This window comes from Scleropages formosus, chromosome 24, assembly GCF_900964775.1.
Source record: "Scleropages formosus chromosome 24, fSclFor1.1, whole genome shotgun sequence".
NCBI classification, from domain to species: Eukaryota; Metazoa; Chordata; class Actinopteri; order Osteoglossiformes; family Osteoglossidae; genus Scleropages; species Scleropages formosus.
In genome coordinates, this window is record NC_041829.1 from 16,550,398 (window position 1) to 16,570,178 (window position 19,781).

The window sequence follows — 19,781 nt, forward strand, 5'->3', positions numbered from 1 at the left end:
AGGGGTTTCAGTTGAAAGACAAATGCATAAAAATTTGAAGGTACATTCGCATTAATTGTTATCATAATTTATTCTAATAGTCCTTCCATGTGTCCATATTTTGGTCAGGAACCTGGATATGTGTGTTATATGCTGCCTCAAGGTGCTGTGGTACAATAGGAGATTCAGATGCTGCCTCAGCTAGTCCTCCAGAAACCAGCGTTTCTCCACTCTGTTGTCTCTCAACATGCAAGCCAAGTTCTGCAGAACCTTCCATAACCCAGCTTCATTAACATGCCATAACTGTCTCCTTGTCACGTCATCTAACTTGGTTTTCCCATTTTTTCAGCTTTATTTGTTTTCCCCCCTTCCTTCTCTCCTTCTCTCTTGCCTTCAGCTTATTCTGCAAACTGGGAGTTCTTGTCAGACATAGGATATCATTGTTTGGTAAGGACTGAGTAGACATGGTGCGTGGTTAGTTGTCTTGTGTGCTGGTATGGTTTCCCTTTCTTCTTTTGGCATGGGTCCCTGTTTGCGTTGTCCCCTAGCATGCTGTGTTAGGCATGCAGACAAAACCTGCTGCCCACTTCTTGGTTTGAGTCACGGATGCATGGATGGTACTGATGACAAAGGGTGCCTCTGCTGCTTTTCTTGGTTGAATTGCATCCTAACACATGCTCTGGTTTTGTCTCATGAATCTGCACATGAACAAGGATCACATTTATCAATCACCCGTAGCATCAGAATGCATTGGCTCCCCATGTTTCAAAAAATCTAATAAATGCTTTTTAAATTATTTTTGTTCTTTCTTTGTCGACCAAGCACAACCTTTCTTTACGGTCCAAATCAATAGGTGATAGTAAAGCACACCCAAAAAGAAAATAAATGTGGGACTGCTTAATTCAGCTCAGTGTTTACAGCTTGCATTTGGTTTTTGCATGTGTCATAATGAGTAACAAGATGACAGACATTACACATTTGTGGTCAACAACTGACACTGACTAGTTTGTGATGAGAAGGTATTTTTATTTGAAGTCATTTTAAGTTACTTTTAGTGTTAATGTTGGCCAATGTTAATACATATAAAAAAGTCCTACAACCTATTTTTTATTTATTATAGCCACATCCAAGGTTTTTACATATCCTACTGTGGAAATATCTATGATAAAGGTATTGATTGAGAATTTGTAGTAAAAACTTTATTTTAGAGTTACTGTCTTACAGTCCAGTTTCATAACCTGAGGAGCCAGTGTATTATGAGTTTTTACTTCTGTATGTTTCTACAGCTTTAGGCTTGTGAAAATAAGAGGTAAACTGATGATATGTCTAATATTAAAAAGACACAGATGAAAGACATTGCCAAGGTTTAGATCCCATACCATGCTGAGTAATCTATAGCTATAGACCCTTTTTTACAGCCTTGCACGAGTGTGTGTTTTTTTTTTTTTTTTTTTTTTAAAATAAGTGACCTAGCAGTACATCACTGGAGTAGAGCAGTATGTTGTGGAAGTCATTTAAATTTTGTGTATTCTATTTCATATTATAATGCTGAGTTCCCTCACTTATTCTTCCAGGAAACGATGCTACCTCTATTGTGAATTGCCTTCACATCCTGGGTCAAACACTGGATGCCAGGTAGGTGGCACTACAGTCTCATACATTTTTGTCAGCAAGGCGCAGAAAGAGAAAACAGCGACGCACTGTTTAGCTGTACGACTTAAATGCTGTCCTTTCTCAATAACGTGTTATTACACTTTTGCATCGCTAAATTAGCGTGCACTACGTCACTGCTTGCTGTTACACAATATTTTTGGTTTATGACATTGTGTATTATTAAATATCTTTGTGCATTACAATTTGTGCAGCGCTGCACAGTTAGTTATCAGCAGGAAGCAATGAATGCAGGAGAGAAGACTTGAGTTATCCCTGACAGCGTACAGACAATGCTTAGCGTTACCAATGTGGATATGGTGTGCGCTGTCCAGGACGGTGATGAAGACGGGTTCAGAGACCGTGAAAGCTGCGTTGCGGGCCTTCTTCGACAATGCAGCCGAGGACCTGGAGAGGACCATGGAGAACCTGAAGCAGGGACAGTTTGCTCACACGCGCATTCAGCCCAAGGGCGTCACACAGATAATCAACTACACCACAGTGGCCCTGCTGCCCGTGCTCTCATCCCTCTTCGAACACATTGGCCAGAACCTCTTCGGTGAAGACCTGATATGTACGTGTCCCCTGGTCTGACCACTTGGAGTGCTTTGGCTTCCCCTTCAATCATCTGTAATTTCGGCCATTTAAAGAAGCATTCATAACACAGCATTTAACTGTGAAATATCAAACTGAATTTTGATCCAATGTGGCATAATTTTCTAGTTGGTTGTTTTTCCTCTGTTCTTTTCAGTGGATGATGTACAGGTTTCATGCTACCGGATCCTCAACAGCCTCTATTCACTTGGGACCAGCAAAAGCATCTATGTTGAAAGGTGGTTTTCAGTGTTGGGCTTCTTCTTCTCAACTTGGAATCTTTTGGAAGTACAGTGTTTTTACTAATTCAAACAGTTTGCATTCATAACAGAAGTATTGCATTGATCCACCATGACTTAATACAGTCAGTGATGAAAATTGATTCTTCTTTCGATGGAGCCTTTTTTATTTAAGTCTTTATTGATTTTACTATAGTGATTTTGCTATTTTAAATGGGCTACCATGTTTTTTCAAGTTTTTAAAGGTTTTGTTCCTAAAAGCTTAGTGATATCTGTTAAAATGTTTCTTTTTTCACTGTGGCCAGATTTATCAATGTCTGATCAAATGATGGCTTTGTTGATGCCAAAAGTGCTGATTGGTTGTCCATGACTTATCTCCAGGCAACGACCGGCACTTGGGGAGTGCCTGGCAGCTTTCTCAGGGGCCTTTCCTGTGGCCTTCCTGGAGCCCCACTTAAACAAGCACAACATGTACTCCATCTATAACACCAAGGGTTCCCGCGAGCGGGCAGGTAGGGGGATCAAGAGTCCCAAGGTCACCAGATCATAAATATAGGACACATACACATAGTATGGTTACATGAGCATGGGACACACACAGGTTTCCACAGCCAGATTAGTTTGCAGGACCACTCTGCATGAAATGAGTAAGGCCACTCACCAAATCATTTGCATTTTTCCTCAAACTTGTATAATTTTACATAAAATTTTTCTCTTGGCAAAAGGGAGATAAGCATATTGTACTATTTTAGCCTTCTGGCAAAATATTGCAGCAGACTATTCTGTTCTTTTTTATTAAGAAGTTATAGTATATGGGTTTTCTGGCGGATATTTTTTTGTATTTGGCTTGCTTAGTTGGTTTTATGTAAAATAAGTAATATAACTTACTGCTGTGACCATTTACACAGCCAGATATTGAGCAGAAGCAATTTAAGACATACATTTAATTTCAGGGGCAGCAGTAGGGAATATTCAGGGATCGTGAACCTGCAATATTTTGTCAACAGCTTTACTTTGTGCAGCTGCTGTGTGCTGTAAAAATGTGACTTTTATGTCTGCTATTAAAAATTGTGATTGTTTTCTTTGCCCAGTGGTATGAAGCACTGTGGTACCAGTACCTCGCCGCAAGCCACTCAACTCAAACCCTGCTTACTTCTATCCCTGCTGTCAGCATTAGGGCTCCCTGCCCAGGTGGAAGAGGTGAACCCACTAGTGCCCTCCCTGGAAAAGTTGCTGGAGGAGATCATGGAGCTGGCAGAGTCAGGCGTGCGCTACACGCAGATGCCCCATGTAATGGAGGTGGTGTTACCCATGCTCTGCAGCTACATGTCACACTGGTGGGAGCATGGCCCTGAGGGTGGCCCTGAGGGAGGACTCGAGAGAGCTGAGCGCTGCTGCACCTTGCTGACCTCCGAGCACATGAACACGCTGCTGGGAAACATCCTCAAGATCATTTACAACAACTTGGGCATAGACGAGGGAGCCTGGATGAAGCGCCTGGCAGGTGCGGCCCCCTTCCACCTCACTCCGCTCACGCCCGTTGCATTCCGTTTTCTACCTTCTTGATTGGATCTTGATGGTCATCAAAGGTTCTGATATGTTTATCTCTGCCACAGTTTTCTCTCAGCCGATAATCGGAAAGGCTAAACCGCAGCTGCTGAAGACCCACTTCCTTCCTCTGATGGAGAAACTAAAGAAAAAGGCAGCAACAGTGCTCCTGGATGAGGAGAACATGAAGGCAGAGGGGCGTGGCGAAATGTCGGAAGCTGAGCTGCTCATCCTGGACGAATTCACCATTCTAGTGCGCGACCTCTATGCCTTCTACCCACTCCTCATCCGATTTGTTGACTACAACAGGTATGCAGGGGTGTCTCTTCAGTAGGTATTTGCTTCTTTCTTCTCACTTCCACTCACATTCTTACACTTATCTTTTTGTGTGCTACCAAAATGTCTTTTTTACTTTAGTTAATGTCTGTCTTATTTTATAAAGATAGGTTATCAGCTTTCTGCTGATTTACCCTGAAATATAACAGAGTATTCTTACTGTATCAATTCATCGTAAGTACCTTAATCCAGCGTACCTCCGTAGGAGCACACCTTCAGACTGTACGATGAATGGAGTGAGTACTAAATATGGTTAGAAAATAATGTTAGTCTGTTTCTTATAGAGCAAAATGGCTCAAAGAGCCGAACCCAGAGGCTGAAGAGCTGTTCCGGATGGTGGCGGAGGTCTTCATATTTTGGGCCAAATCCCATGTGCGTGAACACACCTTATTGTTATTGAAAGACACTATAATGTGGTATATTATCACTTAGCTTAGTGTCACTAATATCACAAAATGGTTGCTCTGTTGAAAGAAGCTGCAGTTACTTTGATAGAATACAGTATGTATTTGACAGTTACTCAGAAGTCCATGTGAATGTTTTATGGTCTTCATATAATATACCTTTGCATCCTGTCTCTATAGAACTTCAAACGGGAAGAGCAGAACTTTGTGGTCCAGAATGAGATCAACAACATGTCATTCTTGATCACTGACACCAAGTCCAAAATGTCAAAGGTGATTTTTTTTTTTTTTTTAAATTTTCACAGTCATTGGTGAAACACTGCATACTACACATTACATCGGCTTGGACTTCAAAGACTGTTATGACTGAAGTTTGTCGGAAAATTCAATTTTTTTTTTAATGTCCTTGCTGCCTTGATTACTCTTATGATTTTGTTGCTTGTCTGATGCTTTATCCTGAATTGGCTTGTAAGCTTTTCAATTTATATATGGTTATGAAATTATACAGATTTATGTTTTACATTTACGTTTATTCATTGTTTTTGTGAAACATTTGTATTATTGTATGTCATAGGGTGCAGTGTCAGACCAAGAGAGGAAGAAGATGAAAAGAAAGGGTGACCGCTACTCCATGCAGACCTCCCTCATTGTAGCCGCTCTAAAGAGGCTTCTGCCTGTGGGTTTGAACATATGTGCCCCTGGAGACCAGGAGCTGATTGCTCTGGCCAAGAACCGCTTTACTCAGGTTTGGAACCAGTCTGTCGAAAGCGTTCGGTCCGCAGTAGCACATTAACTAGAACACTGGCTTCTCAATTTAGAAACACAGTTGGGACCTGAAGTCTGTAAGTCATTTTGCTTCTAACTCCAAAGTCACGTTTACGACTTAGTCACAATCAGTGAAAGGTTGATAGTGTAGATGTCCCTCAGTTTTTTGGCTGGTAACGTTCTATCAAAATAAGATACAGCTAAAATACATAAAAAATTATTTCCAAAACTTTTTAGTAACTTTAGTAACTTTGAGCCTCATTACAGTTGAAACTAATTTAAATTGATCTCCCCAAAACCCTGTTGAGTGCTTCTTTTTTTTTTTTTTTTACCAATTAATCAAATAAACAAAATTTCTCATGTTATGTATCACCACCACTCATGGACACCAGACACAACCTTGTGGAAGTGAGCTGAATTTGTTCATTTACATTTATTCATTTAGCAGATGCTTTTCTCTAAAGCAATCTACATCTCAGAGAAATACAATTTGTGCATTACATTAGGAGAAAGATAGGCATAGTTGCAGGCATGTGATTCTTAAGTAAACTTAGTTTGTTGCTTTCCACTTTATGTACCGATATTCATCGCACGAGTAGGTGCATAAAACTCATAATAGACGAGTTCTACGCTGCTATACTCTTTCGGGACTTCCTGCTGTCTGTGTTGGATTTTGGCTTGATTGGACTTGGGTTTGATCCCTGCTTGGTCTGTGTGGAATTTGCATGTTCTGTACATGTCCATGTAGGTTTCCTTTGGGTGCCCCAGTTTCTTCCCACAGTCCCAAGACACTTGTTTCATTTCAGTTTGCGACTCTCAATTGTAGAACAGTGTCTACTAAATGAATAGGGGTAAATGAAAATATATTTAGAAACCACAATTAAGTACTGGTTCCCCCACAGAAAGACACGGAGGATGAGGTGCGAGAGATCATTCGCAATAACCTTCATCTGCAGGGCAAGGTAAGCGAAATGGCATGTCAGTCATGTGTGTTTCCCTTGTGTCAGATCACAAGCTGCACCCTCTTTCTCTGTTCCAGTATCAGCAGTATTGGACAAACATTCCAGTACTGACTTCTTTCAGCTCTCCAATGACTATGGGCTCCAGTGGTTTCTTTTATTCTGTCTCCTTTTGTTTATCTCCAGTTACTGTATGGTAATTCTTCTTTTTAGGCTGCTGAAGGATGGTGTTCATGAACTTATGACAGCAGCAAGGTGACTTTAGTTAACAAAATAGAAATGAATAAAATGAGAAACACTAAGGGAAACAGCATGGTGAGTCATTGAGTCTGAGTCCGACCAGTTTAGGAACGACAGAGAAAGCAGGGCATTTCTCATCATTGTCATTTGTTTGTGTCTCTCACTCTTGGTAAAAAAAAAAGCATGCCTCTCCTTTCATTTCATTCCTCCTTTTGTTTGTCTGTATCCTGGCTCCCCTACATAACCTGGCATGGTCCTCCCCATCCTCACCATATGTGCGCGCATGTTATTCCCACCCCACCCCACGCGCACTTTCCTACATCAGTACCGAGTCTTCCACTTCAAGAAACTGGTGAAGAAACTCATCATTGTGATGAAATGGATGAAGAGTCATCAGGGCAAAGGCCCAGGTCCTGAGCTGGGACCCCTGAACCCTCACCGGCACCTGTTCTTGCACAAGCATTCTGCTTCCTTGGACCTCAGCCACCGGGTGCTGAGGACGTCCCTGGCTGGTCTCAAAAAAACATCCTCCTTGGACCACGTGTCCACAGGCAAACAGACGAAGGCCTTGCTCAGGCCTGCAGATGCCATGGCTGCAACCAAGTTTAGGGAGGGCCAGTTGCCCATTCAACGCATGTTTGGGTGCAGCACAGCACTGGTAGGTACCTGCTCAGCGTTGTAGCATGCGCTGTAAAGGTCTGCTGTAGATCCAGGCCCCCATCTCCAAAGAGAAGGATGTGAGATCTTCACTCCTTTTTTGTGGATTGTTAGGAAAATCCCATTTTATATAGGAAACAGATTAGCAGTAGCAACCTTGAATGTTGTCCAGCAACAAGCCATCCCAGTTCTTTACCAGTGTCCATCCATGCCATTGTCTGGTTTGCTCCAATGTTTAACACTTGTCCCTGTTTGGAGCCCCATTCCAATGTCTCCCATCTACTGTGCTACTGTACATTTCACAAATGATGCATTTCACTTATGGTAGTTGGAAGACCCAGCGATCCGGTGGCAGATGGCACTGTACAAAGACCTGCCCAACCGAAGTGAGGACACGTCAGATCCTGAGAAGACAGTGGAAAGGGTTCTGGACATCGCCCATGTGCTCTTCCACTTGGACCAGGTGAGTTCACAGAAAGGGTCTCTAAATAATAGTTGTCCTTAATGAAGTTTCTAGAAAAGTTCAGTAGGTAAGTGAAGAAATAGACATACAAGAGATGGTGTTAATGCTGTGGATGCATCTGGGCCCTCAGGTCGAACATCCACAGAGGAGCAAGAAGGCTGTGTGGCACAAGTTGCTTTCCAAGCAGAGGAAGAGAGCTGTGGTGGCCTGCTTCCGGATGGCCCCCCTCTACAATCTGCCCAGGTTGGGGCACATCTTTGACCTGTTTGCAGACAAGAGGATCTAGAGCAGGGGTATTAGTGCCCATTCACAGACCGCTGAGGATTGACAGTAGAGGTTTCAGACCCGTACTTCATAGGTTTGAGAATCTAGGGTAGTGGTCTCAGATCCAGTCAGTGGAAGGCCATGCATACTGTATTCTGGCTTTCACACTGTCCTGTTTTTCTGGTCTAAAAGGTATAACTGGGGTGGCGCGGTGGCGCAGTGGGTTGGATCACAGTCCTGCTCTCCGGTGGGTCTGGGGTTCAAGTCCCGCTTGGGGTGCCTTGCGACGGACTGGCGTCCCGTCCTGGGTGTGTCCCCTCCCCCTCCTGCCTTACGCCCTGTGTTGCCGGGTAGGCTCCGGTTCCCCATGACCCCGTATGGGACGAGCGGTTCTGAAAGTGAAGGTATAACTGGTGACTAAATAGGGGGGTGCGGTGGCGCAGTGGGTTGGACCACAGTCCTGCTCTCCGGTGGGTCTGGGGTTCGAGTCCTGTTTGGGGTGCCTTGCGACGCACTGGTGTCCCGTCCTGGGTGTGTCCCCTCCCCCTCCGGCCTTGCGCCCTGTGTTACCGGGTAGGCTCCGTGACCTCGTCTGGGACAAGCGGTTCTGGAAAATGGTGACTAAATATCCCAACATTTTAATTGTAATTTCTAATGTACACTGCTAAATTTTATTAAGTGAGCATCAGAAAGAGCTGCAGTGACTGTGAAAATAATCTAAAATCCAGTTTGACTGCACTAACTGAGTAGTTCCAGGAACAATATCCTGCACTCACATGGTTCATGAACTGGCTTTGAGACCCATGATCACAAAACACTTATTGAAGCACATATTAAAACTGTAAAACATATTAAAACTGCGGCATGCTCATTACAGCTGCGATGTTACACTAAATTGTAAAAGACATTTTTGTTTCAGTCGCAGTAAATGGTGTGAGAAACTGTCACTTTTTTGTGGGAAGTCACCTCCTGTGGTGAAAACCCAGGCTGCCACTGTGTAAAGATTTCTCGTCGCACCTGCTCACATCCAGTATGTCTTTCACCTCCGCAGGCACCGTGCTGTCAACCTCTTCCTGCAGGGATACCTGAAGTCCTGGATCGAGGCAGAGGAGCATTACTTTGAGGACAAGTTGATCGAGGACTTGGCAGTGAGTGTTGTCACTGTTGGCAGTGTACCTGCAGGAAGAGTAAATTTAGAGGCACAGCAGAGGTCTTGATTAGTTGGCTTCAAGTGGCATTTGTGTTTGTGTGTATTTTCATACAGAAGAATTTCAATGGTCTTTCTATCTTTCAAACTTTGTATGAGCCAATTTTTGTGATGCACACAGACAAAACGGTTGCTTTTTCCAGTAGAAATTTGAATTCCAAGCTCATAACAGCAGTGGCTGAGATCACCCTTTCAGGTGATAGAAGGAAAAAATTGCACTGAACTAGAGAAGAACAGAGTTTTGTGTAATTCACCTGAGCTTGAGTTGCTGGATTTATCTTAGGTGGCATTCTGAGTTATGCTGCTTCTGGGTGATGGGGGTCTGTGTGGACTGTGACCTCTTTGGATGCGTTTCAGAAACCGGGCGAGCAGGAAATGTCAGAGGAAGATGAAGGAGTCAAGAGAATTGATCCTCTCCATCAGCTGATTCAGCTCTTCAGCAGGACCGCCCTCACAGAGAAGTGGTGCGTGTGCTCAATGTGGTCTCTGAGATTAACCTACCATTGCCAGTAGATATTAGAAGTTTGTCCTCATTAGCTCTTTAGCACCTGTTTTTATTTGACCTTTTTGCACTACTTACAGACTGTACATTTCTTAGCAGTTCATACCATTAAAATAATTTTCAGTATAAAATGAATAACATGCATTGCTTGTAATAAAAATTGCCAAATGATTAAACTTTGTGTAAATTATACACTATATTTAACTTTATTAATGTTAACGACACAATCTCATGCTTTATGCTCACTGTTCCTATAACAGTAAACTGGAGGAGGATATGCTGTATATGGCTTATGCTGACATCATGGCTAAAGTAAGAACTACTTCAGTACCCCTTTCTCTTTTTAGGTTACAATATTTTAATATGAAATGTAATCCTGCAGTACCTCTGGGTTTATTAGGCACTCTGGGTTCATATGTTTTAAAAATAAATTGAATTCAGTCAGTCTAAACATCATGGAAAATCTATTAATAAATGATATACAGTGTTTCTCTTAAGAAGAAGATCAAGTAAAAGACTTCTGTAAAAACCAGCCACATCGCTCTGTGTTTTTTCTCTGAACCATTTGCAACCCTGACCTCTGACCTCTGCTTTAACTCCCACTGGCCCTCAGAGTTGCCATGATGAAGAGGACGAAGATGGTGAAGAGGTTAAAAGCTTTGAAGTAGGTACCCTCCCATTTTGATCTAGTTACCTTTGTCTGATTCGGATGCATTTTAAAGGATTCTAGACTTTTAAAATGTGAGTCTGTCCCATCCTTCTTTTTGGCTATGGCTAACAGAGGCTTTTGAATGGCTGAAGGGTGGTATATTTTCCCCTCCCATTGCTTATTCCATTCCCCCTCCCCCATTTTACTCCATTCTCTTATGTCCACCTGTTCATATGAGATAATGTCACGTGCTGCAGCAGTCAATGCTCTCAATACCTTTTGTATGTCACTCAGCAGTGTTGTTGTTGTGTACATGCAATTCACCTTCATTCTTCACACTGTCTCTGCCTCCATCTCCACACTGTCTCTGTGATAGACACTAATCCTTTTTTTAAATTACTTCCTAACCTGTAGATTACAGAAATACAAGAGCTAATAACTGGAAATGGACTACCCTAAAAGCCGTTGTCAACTGCGATCATCACTTCAGTATATGTGCAATACATGTTTCGTGGTTTTGTCGTGTGCTTTCATGTCTGCTGCATATAGTAAGTAACTTTCAGAGCACACACTATAACTGATGGCTCCACAACTATTTTTCCAGTTCTAGACACATTTTTGTGAAGAGAATTTCTGTTGTCTTTCAATAGGCTGTTCAGAATATTAGGGCGTTAGATGCTGTTGAGTAGATAACCTGTTAGAGTCCCTGTTCATAGTTGTGTTCTTATCAAAACTTAATATTTCCTTTTGTAGTCAAAATTTTCTGTTGCAAGGGTCTTACCAAATGTAATGAGCATTAAACATATGTAAATTAATGAAATGCACCGAATCATAATTAGTACATTTATTCCCCATTTCCTGGTTCTAACTCCTTCCTGAAAATGCATGTTAAATTTGAATGAATAAAAGTAACAACAGTTTTACTTTTTTGTAGTTTGTTCCTAGAAAATAATAATAATAATAATTATTTTTTCAGTTGCATGGGTGTCTGCAAAACCTTTCTGAATCTTACACGTGCCTATGAAGCCTTTTTAAATTGCATCTTGTTGCAGTAGGAAACAAGGGCCTGTATATGAAATGCTTCCTCACATTCTATGAGTTTTTTCAGTCTATATTTGGAATAGAGGCTAGAACAACAAAATTTCTCTTATTTCATTGTATTTTAACTTCACTAATGAATAAATGCAGAAATTAGTTTTGTTATTTTCTAATAGCTATTATTAAGGTCTGTTGGAACTATTGGGTACTCATGAACGATTTGTGGAAATTTCATTTTCTTGGAGGGTGAACATGAATGGTTTATTGTATATAATATGAATTTAAAAAATAATTATTTCCTTAAGTAAACATGATGGTATGTCTGGACTGATGTGAGGAAGCCACGTAGCCTTTGTATCATATGTGAATAAAAAAAGCACACTAGTGGATTCAAACACAAACATGTAAGCATGCAAGCCAGACCATAGAGTTCCAGGCCGCAACTGAGGACTTGACAGTGCGTCTCACAGTGTCTCTCACTTAGCAGCTTAGTGCAGTTTTCAGTTGTAAGTTTATTGCGGCAGACCTGACAAGACAGGGTTTTGTAGACTGGATGCATAAAATACTAGACCTATTAACGATACGTGGCATAAACAATCTCAGACTGGATATGCGAAAAACCGGATATGGGGAGACTGAATGACGGTGGAAGAGTGTAGTTCCATGTATCATCGAGCACCTGAGTAAAAAAATGATATCATCTGCTGTAGTCATGTGTACCTGCCCCCCCCTTTTTCAGTGCAGAATAATGGCTGACAAGGACACATTTCAACGATGTGTTGCTAAGAAGGGAATCGGACATTCACATGTCACTTCAGTGAGCATATGTAGAGTATTTCATGTTATCAGCATCAGACAGTGAGTAAAGCGATTGAAAGAAACAGAAGTGGCTGATCCATAAACTCATCAGAATCAGTGCTGGAAAAATAGAGAAATGGCAGCAGAGATTTTCTTCTCAAAAATACTGTCGTTAATTTTGGCATTTCTTTTTAATTTTTGTGTGCCCATTACTTTTGGTACAACCCCTGTATTATATATTTTATATAATTAGAACATATATGCCATTTTTTTCCTTCTAACGAGTGCTAAAACTCAGCTACTGATTTTCCACGTCCTTTGCTGTACTGTCCAGTGAGACTAGAAGTGGCAACATCAACACATATTGCTCAGGTATTAGCATGACTACATCTAGCAAGGCTGCAAATGATGCTTATCCCACATCAGTTTTTGTCTTTTGCCTTAGAGTACTGTTTTCTGGTTGGTTAAGAACAGCAGCTCTGGAATGCAGATAAAATGATAAAAAAAATTTTGTTTCTGCAGCGTGATATAATCAAAGATTTAAGCAACAAAATTTCCAGCGACGTGGAATACTCTCTGGTAACAGCCCTTAGTGTCTGTGTTGGTCATGTTTTTTTGTGTCTTATTACTTTTTATCTTTTTTGAAATTGTGTTTTTGTCTTCAGAAGTTTGTCATTTGTTTCACTAATTTTCTTTTTTGCGTACAATGTGAGGAAAATCCTGTAATCTTGCTTTTTTGAAAACTCATCCACCATCCCATTGTGTCTTCTACATTCTTCTACATTGTGTCATCCCCCAAAGATGCAAAACAGCAAGGCTGCCAAGTCGGCAGCATGAATGCGTGCCCAGCTGGTCCCTGAGAGCCTTGCCACTCTGCTGTTACACTTCAAGCCAGCCATCCATGTGCTGTGAACATGGAGCTCGCTGGGCTGTCCCATACAACTGAGCTTTGAGCTGCCCATGCCCATTTGGCAGGCTGCCTGTTTGCATGGGTCTCTGTACCAAGATTTCCCAGTCTCTGATACACACACCATTTCCAGCTATGCTTAGACCCATGCCTCCAGTCAAACCATATGCTATTTGTTTCTCTAATAAAGCGTGTTGCTCAAACCATTGAGCACAACGCTGTAGATCACTGTCTGGACTGGAAATCCTGCAGCAGAGTACTGTAGGTCCACCATATATGATCCAGGTGCTGTGTGTGAGTGCTGAGGAAATAATGGTCACCACAAGCGTCTCTTCCCTCTTACAAACCAGGAGAAAGAGATGGAAAAGCAAAAGCTGCTCTACCAGCAGGCCAGGCTTCATGACCGGGGGGCAGCTGAGATGGTCCTGCAGACCATTAGCGCCAGTAAAGGTAACCCTTGGCAACATTATGTACAGACTGTCCCGCGACGTGATTAGTCTTGTCATTGTTTTCTTAGAACACATGGAATGGGTTTTGTTTCATTTTGTTGATTTCTTTTATATCTACAAATGATCTTGTGTTAAGAACTTGGGGACATTACGTTTACATTTATTCATTTAGCAGATTCTTTTCTCCAAAGCGACATACATCTCAGTGAAAATACAATTTGTGCATTACATTAAGAGAAAGAGACATAGCTGCAGACATGTGATTTTTAAGTAAGCTCAGTTTGTTGCTTTCCACTTGATACATCGATGTTCATTGCTTGAGTAGGTGAATAAAATGCAGGATAGATGAATCCTGATAACCTTCTTACAATTTTTTTTTTTTTTTTAAATAAGGTACACAAACATTCACATACAATGCAGGAGTAGCGGTTGTATAAAGGGTTATCTGAGAATGATCATGAAGTTACAGTGCATGAATATTTACACTATACATGAATCAAATGCAGTCACAATAAATGTGACTTAACTTTTGAATTGGCAATATATGCTTTTGCAGTAGAGACTTCTAAATCCAGATGCTTACAAGTGCCACTTTTGGTTTTGTCCTCACAGTGATTGGATGGCACATCAAGCCTGACAGCTGCAGTTGTTTCATTCCTATATTTTGATGAAAACCCTGTTTTTTGTGTCAAAGGTGAAATGGGTCCCATGGTGGCATCCACACTGAAGTTGGGCATTGCCATTTTAAATGGAGGGAATTCTACTGTCCAGCAGGTATAGCTCCTCCCACTTGTTGCAAACTAGAAGTACATGCAAGCAGAGAGTTATGGCTGTTTTGGGTATTCTCTGCCTTGCCTGTGTATTCCTGTAATTTATCACATTCAGTGTTCACCTTTTTTATTAAACAAAATCTTCATACTAAGTCCATAGGCCGATTGGGCGGATTTGCACTTCAAAACCACAAGGTCAATTTTGTGTGTTTGTTGCATTGTCAATAGAAAATGCTGGATTACCTGAAGGACAAGAAGGACGTGGGCTTCTTTCAGAGTCTGGCCGGCCTAATGCTGTCCTGCAGGTACATAATCTCCCACTTTGATCTCATGTGGCTCTTTCACACCTCAGTAGTACGTGCAGTCTGCCAAATGTGTTAATTTCCGTATTCTATCGCTTTGCAGCGTGCTTGACCTCAATGCCTTTGAACGACAGAACAAAGCAGAGGGCCTAGGCATGGTAACGGAGGAGGGCTCAGGTACAGTTTGTTGGTGGGGAGAAATACAGAAATTGTGCGTGTGTGTGTGTGCGTGTGTGCGCCAAAAGCAATGTTACCCATCTCTGATTCCAAATACGGAGTAGACCTTTCGAGATGGGTTACACATTAATGGCATTAACAAGTGTTTTAATCTGTGCTGGAGTAAATGTATTTTTAATGGGTTTTGCAAAACATGAAACTTTGACATATAGCGAAATTCAGGTAAGGAATTAAAAGTCGAAATTATGTAAATAAAGGATAAATCACGTCATAAAGATTAATATCACAGTGATATATTTCCTAAATTTTCTGAAATAAAAAGTTTGTTATGAGAATGTGCAGTGTTTGGTGTTTTATTGGTCATGCCAGTGGTAAATCATTAATTCAGTCTTAGATTGCTGTGTCAAATCATCACAATTTTGTTTCCTTGTCTATTGTTTTGTCATTACATTGTTATGAATCATTTATTATATTGCACAATATTGTGAAAATACAATAATCCCTGAAGTGTCAATGCTGTCTACATTCATGATCATCTTTACTTTAAAATATGCATGTCAGCGATGTCTCTTGTAAATTTTTGTTTCATTTTTAACCCTTTTGTATGTATATAATTGTCAACAATGTTATCCTGGAAATGGTTACTGTCTAAATTGTGGAGCATTGCAACTAATTAGAAAGAAACGAAAAACAAGCGCATATGATGTATAAAGTAGTTATTATGAGGAAATTCCTTTTTTCTAAAATAATGTAATATTAAATTTGTAATTTTAATGGGGGAAAGGTACTATGGCAAAAACATCAGCGCAGCATTCAGTAAGTACAGCAAGTCAACATTTTGATATAATTATCATAACATTATATCATTATAATAACATTTTGAAATATTATCACCATTAAAACAAAATGAAATTAAAAAAAATTCTTTTTGCTAATGTCTTTTCAGTAATTTTTCTCCTGTGTAAACTCTGCTGTACTTATTGTCCACTTGTAAATAGTTGATTAGTTTTCTAATGTCTGCTTCCAGTTGACTTACAATACCTTTCAATATCCTGTTTCAGACAAGCTGAAAATGCATATTGCCTCTAGTAGACAGTCTTTCCTCTGAGCTTTTTATGCGATGAAAACTGCAGGTGTTTCTTTTCATTTAGCTTTTCTTTTCTGCCACATCAAAGTGAAACAAGCAACATTCAGCTGTAGAAAATATTTCCAGACCCAAATCTATCACAGTCTTCATCAGTTCTAAAGATAGAAAAGTTTTCAATTTTTGTCATGATACCCTTTGATGAATTCTGAACAACGTTTTGTATTTTGTTGCGAGAAGCTTGGCACGCATCCTATATCTGCACTATATTTTCCCCTCATCTGAATTTCTGTGCTTAAAAAATGAAAACTGAACCTCTCTGTAATCTGTTTGACTTCTTACATTTTTCTTTTTTCTTGTTTTCTTTTCTTTTCCCTTTTGATTTACTGTACTGTCTTCCCCTTTTCAGTCATCACTCATGAGCGTGGTAATTATGAACTTTGCCGTTTCCCGTTAGCCTTGTGTCAGCTCTGTCCAGGTCCTGAGCGCCTCCCCACCCTCCGACGCCCCAGACACCCCTGCCCCCCTCCCCGCTTCCCCTGGCCTTAGCACGATATGACCTGTTCTGTTTTGTACAGAGCCAATGCAGTAGTGCCGTAGCCAATCACGCTGTTTTTGCCTCCCTCTCAGGATTTGCACAGTGTCTGGCACTCTAGATGTAAGAGCAGTGAGCTGTTTGAAGTGTACCAGTCTTTGCAGTCGTTGGATGTGTTGAAGAATTTGTGGTGTATTCCTCTCTGTAGTCTGTGATGCATTCAATTGTGGCTTAATGGCTGCCCTGATCTGTGAAAAGTGCAGGTTCTCTCGACACCCGTGTCTCCCAAACATACACCAGCTGTCGACTCTGTGTCTTTGTGGCGTAGTTGGTGTTGTATCGTTTTTCGTTTTGTTATGACCTGTCTTGGCTGTTGTTTATTTCAGTGATTCCGTCGATAATCGGTGTTGTGTTTCGAACAATATTGTATTTTCCATTCATATTTTTGTTCCAGTCTCATGTTCCAACACTGTAGAGAAGACCAAATCCAAGAAGCAAGGATAAGGAGGAATGGCAGAACCAGATAGAATTACTGTAAATCAGAGCAGATTTATATACTGTGTGTGTGTGTGTGTGTGTGTGTGTGTGTGTGTGTGTGTGTGTGAGAGAATTGTACTGAAGAATAAACAACATTGTTACGTAAGCACATAGTGCTAATACAAAAGGCCCCGTTGAAGCTTACACATCTTAAATATATATCAAAATTTTATAATGCAGTGTTTGTTTTTAACTTCCATATTTGAAGTAATAATTTATTGACGCTATTTTTTCATTTATTATTGCTCTGTTATTGAGCAGTTGTAGTACCCCTGAGCAAAGTTATTACCCTGAAATGCTCCTCTGCAGTATCTAGCAGTGTCATTTATAAGTGGCTTTAGATGAAAGCTTCAGTTTAATGGATTCTTTACTCTATTGTACTATGTTTCTGTGTTATTGTACATTTGTAATGCCTAAAGATTAAGTATAATGTATTTATCACCAGAATTAAGAATGAAAATGTGCAAAGTATTTCCCAAAATTTAACAATTAAACTGCTGATTTGGTTTATTTTTGTAGTAGGAATACGTCTGAAACCGAACTGACAGGTAGTGTTATTTACCATTTTTCTTCCGAATCTGCTAGTAGCAAACAATATTAATGTCATGAGTACATTTTCTGTGCCTTGATAGATAGCACATCCTTGTATAGCAAGTCTTCGAGCATTTTGGACCCAGCTGAGTTTAAGTAAAATTTGTTGTCCTGTCTGACTTTATCCACAGCTCTTTTATGTGCGTTATCCAGATGACAGCTAATGTCTATGATGTCAAGTTATGAGTGAGTTTTGTTTCTGTTAGGATGTGTAAAACAGATTCTCTCCGTTGACATATGAAGCACAGAAGAACAGGGCAGGGTAGCACAGAACAAGTGCCACAACGTCTTTTTTGAAACTTTAAGAAGTTCCACGACCATCTGGGGCCCAGATGATCTGCTGTTCTTCGTAGGACTTTTCCCATATTCACCTTTTTTCTGTTCTGAGACAGACGACCATTTCATCTCACGGAAACTTTGGCCGAACCGCTTTATCATTACCATCATGCCATCCTTTCTTCTTAACCATGACTGCTAGTTTACATGGTTAAGGGCAGCATTTTATCAGAGTGTGAAGTCAACGTACCCAACGACTCCCAGGATAAGCCACATTTGCCACTGTGAATATTTCCTCACCAGAAAATATGCCGTTGTCAAAGAAAGTATGTTACAGTATTAAAAATGTAAGGTTTTATCTTAAACAACAACCTGAAGCACTTTTAAAGCCTCAAGCAAAATACCATCAATAAACATTCTCAGCTAGAAAAAGGGGTTTGTCAAGGGTGTGAAAACGCACAAATAAAATGCTGCTGCTCAATACCTCCTTCCTGTAGTCCACCCTCATGTTTTTCATCCATGATAGCATTTTGTACTCTACCATTTGAGCTATCAGGTGTATGTCTTATACACCTCAGACAGATCTGTAATTAGATGCTATGAATGAGAATAAAGGTAGCCTAGATCTTGTTCTAATAGGCTTCTGTTGTTTCCCTACCCTGTGCAGGGGAGAAGGTGATGCAGGATGATGAGTTCACCTGTGACCTTTTCCGATTCCTTCAGCTCCTCTGTGAAGGACACAACTCAGGTTCATATTATTTCCACTTACACTTTGCATTATTACAGTAATTTCTGTTTATTCAACCTCTTTCTGGACCACTAGAAGTTTCCTTGATGCAAAAAGAATAGTGAAAAATCACCCTGTTCTTGTCACAACTTAGATGTTGGTCTAAGCCTTGGCTTTCATATCTGGAGAGAGGGATCCTGGAAATATGTCATTGTTGACATTAAAAATAGCTTTCTTGGTGCACTTAGTTTTAGATTAATGTTTAATACTTACTATGCAACACTGTAGATTTCCAGAATTACCTAAGAACACAGACGGGAAACAACACAACTGTCAACATCATCATCTCCACAGTTGATTATCTTCTCAGAGTTCAGGTAGAATCTGTCTCTGTATAATCCATCTTCAAGTGTGTGCTCTATATGACATACTAAGTGGACACTGAGAAACATACTTATATTCAGAAGCAACCTTTCGTCTACAGGAGTCTATTAGTGATTTCTACTGGTATTATTCTGGAAAGGACATCATCGATGAGCAGGGTCAACGGAACTTCTCCAAAGCAATCAATGTTGCCAAGCAGGTCTTCAATACTCTCACAGAGTATATACAGGTAAGTTGTCAGAAATCAGGCCTGATGACAGCTGTTTTGAACCCTGAGAAATCATGCAATACTTTCTGTTAAAATATTGGCTACCGATACATTTGCTCTCATCTCAGGGCCCATGCACTGGCAACCAGCAGAGCCTGGCCCATAGCCGACTGTGGGATGCAGTGGTTGGTTTCCTGCATGTGTTTGCTCATATGCAAATGAAGCTATCCCAGGTCTGTATCAGAGGAATAAAGTTGTCTTCCATCGCTTGACATACTGAAGTACAAACTTTATTATAGGTTTGTGTATATTTCATCCTGTTTCTGCAGGTGCATTTTTTCCCTCATGCAATATGTTTCTTCATTTTTAGGATTCTAGCCAGATTGAGTTACTCAAGGAATTGATGGATCTTCAGAAGGACATGGTTGTAATGTTGTTATCAATGTTGGAAGGTAAAACTTTTCAGTGTGGATCTTAAGAAAAAAGAATACAACATTGCTGTTAAAATGTTAAATATTTGAATGCTTTGACACAAAACAGCC

The 19,781-nt window shown here is 40.6% G+C and overlaps 1 protein-coding gene across 3 annotated transcripts in view; it reads left to right on the forward strand.

Annotated features, from left to right (window-relative positions):
• The window catches only part of ryr2a (ryanodine receptor 2a (cardiac)), a 138,726-nt gene that overhangs the window by 106,601 nt on the left and 12,344 nt on the right, over positions 1-19,781 (forward strand). For 2 of the 3 annotated variants that reach the window (XM_029248865.1, XM_029248867.1), the window contains exons 62-88: positions 377-426; positions 1,554-1,614; positions 1,965-2,203; positions 2,381-2,462; positions 2,844-2,974; positions 3,634-3,966; positions 4,079-4,319; positions 4,631-4,718; positions 4,931-5,023; positions 5,325-5,495; positions 6,418-6,477; positions 7,700-7,834; positions 7,965-8,077; positions 9,150-9,246; positions 9,663-9,769; positions 10,068-10,119; positions 10,421-10,471; positions 13,550-13,649; positions 14,343-14,422; positions 14,647-14,723; positions 14,824-14,897; positions 16,391-16,408; positions 18,588-18,668; positions 18,936-19,024; positions 19,132-19,260; positions 19,368-19,472; positions 19,610-19,691. In XM_029248865.1, coding sequence (XP_029104698.1) covers positions 377-426; positions 1,554-1,614; positions 1,965-2,203; positions 2,381-2,462; positions 2,844-2,974; positions 3,634-3,966; positions 4,079-4,319; positions 4,631-4,718; positions 4,931-5,023; positions 5,325-5,495; positions 6,418-6,477; positions 7,700-7,834; positions 7,965-8,077; positions 9,150-9,246; positions 9,663-9,769; positions 10,068-10,119; positions 10,421-10,471; positions 13,550-13,649; positions 14,343-14,422; positions 14,647-14,723; positions 14,824-14,897; positions 16,391-16,408; positions 18,588-18,668; positions 18,936-19,024; positions 19,132-19,260; positions 19,368-19,472; positions 19,610-19,691 — 2,939 coding nt within the window. The remainder of the gene's footprint in view (positions 1-376; positions 427-1,553; positions 1,615-1,964; positions 2,204-2,380; positions 2,463-2,843; positions 2,975-3,633; positions 3,967-4,078; positions 4,320-4,630; positions 4,719-4,930; positions 5,024-5,324; positions 5,496-6,417; positions 6,478-7,699; positions 7,835-7,964; positions 8,078-9,149; positions 9,247-9,662; positions 9,770-10,067; positions 10,120-10,420; positions 10,472-13,549; positions 13,650-14,342; positions 14,423-14,646; positions 14,724-14,823; positions 14,898-16,390; positions 16,409-18,587; positions 18,669-18,935; positions 19,025-19,131; positions 19,261-19,367; positions 19,473-19,609; positions 19,692-19,781) is intronic. The other variant, XM_029248866.1, reaches the window with a different exon arrangement.